At 54.2% G+C, this 6,958-nt stretch overlaps 1 protein-coding gene across 1 annotated transcript; it reads left to right on the top strand.

Moving 5' to 3' along the window:
• Positions 1-5,244: 5,244 nt before the first annotated feature.
• On the top strand, positions 5,245-6,240 carry LOC144367814 (uncharacterized). Its single transcript, XM_078024958.1, has one exon. It carries the CDS (start codon positions 5,262-5,264, stop codon positions 5,937-5,939), a length of 678 nt encoding a protein of 225 aa, XP_077881084.1. The 5' UTR covers positions 5,245-5,261; the 3' UTR covers positions 5,940-6,240.
• Positions 6,241-6,958: the final 718 nt, after the last annotated feature.

Here is a 6,958-nt window from a genome sequence, read left to right as displayed (position 1 = left end):
CATCTATGGATGTATTTGTGACCTGTTCCTGGCACTGCTAGTGTGAAGGTCAGTGTCAGGCTAGTGCTCATCATCATTTATAAACTTTTGTAATATCACATGCAGCTAGTAAGGAGCTGAGTGTGGGTTTGAAGTCAGGACTTTCTGTTTTCAAACCTGTGTTGTCTACTAAGGCGACTCTGCGCTCTGGAGGAACTTGCTTTCAAAGGAAGCCCAGGGATAAAGCCGGCTCAGGTGCACATACAAGAGAAGGGATCTGCAAACAGTGGAGACCGCCAATGGAGTTTTGGATTCTCCGCAGAAAATTTTAAGCCATATGTTTGTCCCCCTCCATACTCCAAGGGACAATGAGTGATCAAAAGAAGAGCACCTCAGTTTGAACCGTCCCAGACTCCAGTACCCTGTGGAGTCTCTGTGTCAATCATCCACACCCAGAGAATCTCTCCCAAATTGACAGGCAGTTGATGAGTGCGGATGAGTGAGCATGTCCACCAGGGAGTGACTTTTCTGAAAGTATTCCTCTGGGTCATAAAACGCCCCACTAGTGTCGAAGCAGAATTTTGAGATAATATTTGAAATGGTTTTTCTTTTAAAGATGAGAATATTAAAATGCAGAAAAGTTAGGCACTTATTCAAGGTCATCCAACAAATAAGAGCAGAACAAGGTTTTGAACCAGCTGAGCTAATTTCTAATCCTGGGTCCTTTTCTTCTCAAGCAAGAGAAGCCAGATTCAATTATTTTCCCTACCCTCTCAGGACTGTTAAGAAAAAGGGGAAGGAAAAGGAACAGAGTATATTCTTAGGGAGACAGTGGAGTAGAGATCTGGCATGCAGGTTGCGTCTTCGTGTGCTGCTGCAGAGCTTACCACGCATCCCTGCCCCCCACCTGTTTCTTTCTTGCCTCCTCCTCTGCACCCATCTTAGCCAACTTGGCTCTTGCTGCCTTTTGGGCCAAAGTGCGTGGGGGGCTTCTAACACCTGGGATAGAATGTTTCTTCCTTCATTCCCTGTTCTTTCCTTAATACACCATGGGATCTGTGTGTTAAGGACTCTTTTTAAAATATTTTTTTCCATGACTTGAATCAAGCGGCTGACATGGTGGTCTCCGTGGGTCCTCGACATGATCGGAAGGTGGTTCAAACTCTGCCAAGACTACACGCTTCCAGATGTGAATAGGCTTTAAGTGTGCACATGAGCAGAACTAGGACCTCAATCCTGCAAGACCTTCTTTGCCAGGTCTGGGTCTTGGGAATAATCGAAGCCAAGAAAAGCCTGATCACTGACTGCATTCAGGGCCACCCATCTGCCCTGCTGTGCAAATGGACCGGGGGCACCGCTCAGCGTCGGCGGGGGGTCCTGACCTGGGGACGAAGGGGTGCGAGTTTGCAACATGGGCAGAGCAGCAGCTTCCTGTGCTATAAGCAGGGGTTCCTGGCCAAGGCCGAGGAATCTCGGGGGATGTACTCATCATCAGAAAAGGTCCTGTTTCATGGGAGTGTTTGTAAGGCCTGATTCAAAAGCGCATCTAGCCCTGGTGAGGGAGAAACGAAGACTCTTCTAAAAGGAGAGAGAGGTCGAGCCACCAACAAATCAACAAATGGCCATTCAGACAAATGAATGGAGAAAACAAGGTGGGGATCAAGGGGACATCCCCAAGGCCAGAGCCAGCACATCCTGGAAGGGAAGGTAGCACAGGCGAGGCAGGCGGGTGAGTCCAGCAAGGGCAGATCAAGGGCAGATCCCCGAGGAGAGAGATTGCTGCAGATTCAGGGGGCGAGAGGGTACCCTGGCTCAGAGCTGGCTCCAGGTCTGCCGGGGGCCTGAGACAAGCCGGGTAGCAGCGGAGGACAGAGGAGCGGGAGACAGGTTCCTCTGGGGCTCGGAATCCTCCCAGCCACCGGCGTGGGTTCTGCCTGGAGCTCCTGCCGTCACAGACCCTGAAGACAGGACCTGGTGGAGAGAGGGACCACCTAGAGCTGGCTGAATTGAGGCCAGAGGCTCAGGGGTGGCACTTCACCAGCCTGAGAAAGGTAAGTTTCTAAACGGGCTGGAAACCGAGCCGTGGATGCGGAAGGCAGTGGAAGCCCGGTCTGTCCTTGGCTCAGCCTTCGCTCCCCTCTCCGGCTTGTCCCTAAAGACCCAGGACAAGGGGCTGTTTCTCTGACAAGGAACCTCTCAACAGTCCTTGAAGCCATCTCCAAGCCCCTCTACAAATAACGCCACGCACGGCCCATTCCCTCATCATTCAGCCAGTCGTCCACAATGGCCAGGTCCACGTCAGGCACCCGTGAAGGAGCTTGTGGACCCACGGCTACTGGGACACAGTGGTAGACTGACGCGGACTCAGGTAAGCCCGCAGGAGGTGACCCGGCCAGCAGATGCTCCACCAACAGTAGGTGTGTGTTTGGGGAGAGGAGGGGCGGGATGAGGAAGAGGAGCCATCCACCTGCCGGGGTATGAAGGTAATTTGAATTTTCCAAGGGCCACAGCTGTTAACAGATTGTGTTTGGGATACGGCTCTAAATCAGTGACCTCAGTGTCATGTCGTGTTGATTGGAGAAAACTGTTGGTGCAAGAGCCCCCAGGGAACCCTTGTTTTATGTTCTCAGAAAAGAGGAGCCCCATGGCAGGGAGCATCTTCAGAATCTGACCAGGGAGGCAGGCGTACCCGAGCAGTGCCCAGAGGCATCCTCACGGTGTCACCCATCAGGGTACCAGGCCAAGTCACTAGGCCGCCCCGAGACCTCCTGGGAGCGAAGGCCACTGAGTTCAAAAGACAGGTGGGCATTTTTAGCTTTGGTCTGCCTCTCTTCGACCCTGGCCCACGCAGTGATGCTGGACTAAATAAGGCCCTTATTTCCACCGGTGTCCTCGGCCTCTTCCTGTCTCTTACCTGTGCTTGGAAATACCTACGGGTGATTCCCAGAGCCGCTTCAAACATGAAGCAGCTTCATCCTTCCTTAAGAGGCTGCATCTGAGCAACGATAGGGCTCACCCACAAGGCAGGGCTTTTTCCATAGTCTCCCATCTCTCCTCACGCGAAGCTGCCCCAGAACCGGGAGGGGACCCAGTGCCAAGCAGGGAAGTCTGAGCCTCCCCTCCTGCCTTTCATCCTTTTCCTCTCCGGGCTTAATTTCCCCCAGGGGAAAAGGGAAGGTGGGCTTTCTGTGTAGGATTCTTTGTTCCCCTTGGGTGAGTTGGTTCACCTCTCCCAGCCTCAGATCCCTAGTCGTCCCCGAGAGGTGTCAGACAGGAGAGGCAAACATTGCAGCCAGGGGGTCTCCAGTGCTGGGGCTCAGGCAGAAGTGGGCAGGCGGCGGGAGAGGACTTAACACTAAGCACCCCATGAATGAGCTGGGGTGGAGACAGTCAGGTGTTCTGGTAGGGGACAGAAGACAGATGGGTTCAGAAGGAGGGAAGGGCCATGTCCCCCTGACTGGGTGGAGTGGAGAATAAAAGGTTATCCCAAAAGAGGGATTAGTCGTTGAAAATTAATGAAATGGGAGAAGGGTGAAGGTGTGGGTGGCGAGAGCCAAGCAGGTTTTCCCAGACCAGCAACCAACCAGGAGGGGTGGGGCTGGGGGGGACAGGTCCATAATGCTGAACGTGGATGGCTCAGTGGGTGAGGAGAAAGATGCCGGAAACGGACAAGGAGACCTTGGACCTCCCCGGAGGGTGCGAGGAGTCTATGATCAATCGGCTCCTTGCTCCAGCACCCCCCTAGGCCAGCCCGCGACGCCCACCCGGACGCCTCCTCTCCCCTTCCCCTTCCCACCGGTTCAAGTTCGCCTAAGTATTCTACCCCACAAGGCGGGGAGAGCCACCGACTCAGTGAGAAGGATAGCAGGTGCAGGGCCACCGGAGGACTGCGACCTCCTCCAGATCCGACTCATTCAACCTTCCAGAGGCCACCTGTGTCTGAGGGGGAGGGTGGCAGTGGGACCCGGATGACATCATGGTCAGACCTCCGGTGCCATTAAGTCAGGTGGGCGTTCTCCTCCTGCAAGCTGAGTCAGAGGGTGACGAGGGGAGGGCAGTGAGTCATGGGTGACAGGTGAGGAATGCCAACAGGCCGCTGCGGCAGTTCTGCTTCCTGGAGGACAGCTGCCATCTTATAAAAGCCAGCTCTGGGCTCTTGCCTTCACAGCGACCCGAGTGGCCAGACAGACCGCTCTTCTCCCAGCACCAGGTGAGTCCCTGACGGCAGCCTGCTTGAACTCACTGTCCATTTTTGCCTTCACTCTGACTGGACGAGACGAATGTAGGGAGGAAGAAGGTCGGTGCAGGGTACTGACTCGAGTTAGGGAATGCCTTTATTTTAAATTAGAGCACAGTTTGAGTCTGAAGGGAACCCAGAGGTGGCTAAGTCTGTCACCTTGGCGGACAGCCGTGGAACGGGGGGCCAGAGAAGGAAAGGGAGCCCACAGGACGTTCATAGCAGGACAAGGGCTCGGGCTCAGGTCTACATCACAGTCTTCTCTGATGTGATACTTATCGAGGACATTTTAACTCACCTCGTGGATCTCTATTGAGCGCCTATTGCATTTAAGACGGAAGCTAGGCACGTTAGATAAATAGACCAGTATGGAACTTACCAAATCGACAGCCTATCATGGAAGGTAATACAGGCAGATGAACCGCTGCAATGCAAGGTAGACGGTGTTTAGTTTAAGGAAAGCAGGGAAGGGAAGGGCTGGGGGGTTGGGGGACCATCGGTTAGAAAGAGCTCTTGGCGGTGGCCTGTGCCGTGAGCCATGATGGAGGAGTATTTGACAGGCAGACATGGAGGGAGACTGTGCATTCTTACAGGAAACTGCAAGCACATACCAGAACCAAACCCCAGGGGCTTGGGTTAACATGGAGCCCCACTATGGAGTCTCACAGCTTTCCAAGCAGAACCCGGAATGAACGGACCGCAGCCACTTCAGTGCTGCCACTCCCCGTACCATCCGCCCCGGGTCTCCCCGAAGCTTTCTTCAGGCACTTTTCAAGGAGGGCTGCAACCTGTCCGGGGAGGAAGCTGGGGAATGAGCACCCCTGAAATGGGGCAGAGCAGACTGCCTTTACGCTCCCCTCCTGAGAGGTCCCGGAAACCATCAGAGTACATTTTCAAATGTAGGGGTCCTGGAGGGGAGCGGAGAGGCTCCCTCCTTTAGAGGGTCCTGAAATGAAATCTGCTGGGCACTGAACCTGGCTTCATCTCTGTTGCATTGAGTTACTGAGTCAGCTCTTCTGTCTCCAGGCCCAGCCGTCACGGAAGCATGAGTTCCGAGCAGCAGAAGCAGCCCTGCGCCCTACCCCCTCAGCTGCAGCAGCACCAGGTGAAGCAGCCTTGCCAGCCTCCACCCCAGGAACCATGTGTTCCCAAAACCAAGGAGCCCTGCCACACCAAAGTGCCTGAGCCATGCCAGCCCAAGGTGCCTGAGCCATGCCAACCCAAGGTGCCTGAGCCATGCCAACCCAAGGTGCCTGAGCCCTGCCAGCCCAAGGTGCCTGAGCCCTGCCAGCCCAAGGTGCCTGAGCCATGCCAGCCCAAGGTGCCTGAGCCATGCCAACCCAAGGTGCCTGAGCCATGCCAACCCAAGGTTCCTGAGCCCTGCCAACCTAAGGTGCCTGAGCCATGCCAATCCAAGGTGCCTGCGCCCTGCCAACCCAAGGTGCCTGAGCCCTGCCAACCCAAGGTGCCTGAGCCATGTCAACCCAAGGTGCCTGAGCCCTGCCAGCCCAAGGTGCCTGAGCCATGTCAACCCAAGGTGCCTGAGCCCTGCCAATCCAAGATGCCAGAGCCCTGCCAACCCAAGGTGCCTGAGCCATGTCAACCCAAGGTGCCTGAGCCATGTCAACCCAAGGTGCCTGAGCCCTGCCAATCCAAGATGCCAGAGCCCTGCCCCTCGACAGTCACTCCAACACCAGCTCAGCAGAAGACAAAGCAGAAGTAACATGGTCACGGCCACACCTTGAAGAGGCGACCACTGGATGTCCCTTTTCTGTTTTGCTCAGGAGTCCCATTTTTCTGTTGACCTTACGATTAACATGAGTCATTATCCCTCCCTCTTTGAACCCCCCAAAAAGATATCCCTCACACTCAACTATGGAAGGTTCCTGAGCCTCTGAAGGTGACCGCAAGTCTCTCTGGATGAGTAGGTCTTCCAGGGGCTCAGGGTTAATCTGAAGAGGGATGTTGGGAGGGGTCAAGGGACTCTTCCCTGTTCTGCCCTCATTAAATCACTTTTAACTCCACCACTGGCTGTGTGTGTCTGTGGATGATCCAACCTTCCATACCCTCTTCGCACGAAGCAGGACCTAGCTGCTGTTACCCCATCCCATCCCTTACAAAAAGTACCCACAGCCTTCTCTCTCCCTCCCCCTCACTCTCCCTCTCCCCCTACACACACACACACACACACACACACACACACACACACGGTACTTCTCTAAATAAAACATAAAAACAAATGCATCAAATAAAAGACCAAAAGTTCAAGCAGCTTTCAGAAGAAGAAAGACTAACAAGATAGATCAAAATCCATCATGAAATAGGGTGGACAGGTCATGACAACATAAATTTTAGGGAAATTAGAGGACTTAGTCCAGTCCACTCATTTTTTTTCAGATAGATGGGTATCTAGAAAGGGGAAGAGAATCATCTCAAGGCCCCAAGAAGTCCTGAATCACCCTGGAGCCCAGCTCTTCTGACTCTCAACTTCCGGCTTCTCCTCTGGAGCCCTGTGTTCCTGCTGCCCCTTGTGGTGACCAGCGGGTTTCAGAGGTTCTTTGACCAGGTCTGGGTTATTGGCAAATCGTCTGCAGAGGATGAGCGGCCAATCAGGGTTTCCAGAGGAGCTGCAGAGGTCACCGGGTGTGACCCCATTCCATGACAACATGGATGGTGTAAAATGCCAAAGAGGTGTGAGGCAGGAGACAGGAAACCTGTGTGACAGGTGAACTTGGAAAGAGC

Source organism: Ictidomys tridecemlineatus, chromosome 11, assembly GCF_052094955.1.
Source record: "Ictidomys tridecemlineatus isolate mIctTri1 chromosome 11, mIctTri1.hap1, whole genome shotgun sequence".
NCBI lineage: Eukaryota > Metazoa > Chordata > Mammalia > Rodentia > Sciuridae > Ictidomys > Ictidomys tridecemlineatus.
Note: the sequence above shows the minus strand (reverse complement) of the source record. Positions and strands in the feature narration are given on the sequence as shown.

Bases quoted from the DNA above. Each gene is read 5' to 3' on its own strand.
- LOC144367814 (XM_078024958.1), top strand. From the start codon at position 5,262: ATGAGTTCCGAGCAGCAGAAGCAGCCCTGCGCCCTACCCCCTCAGCTG.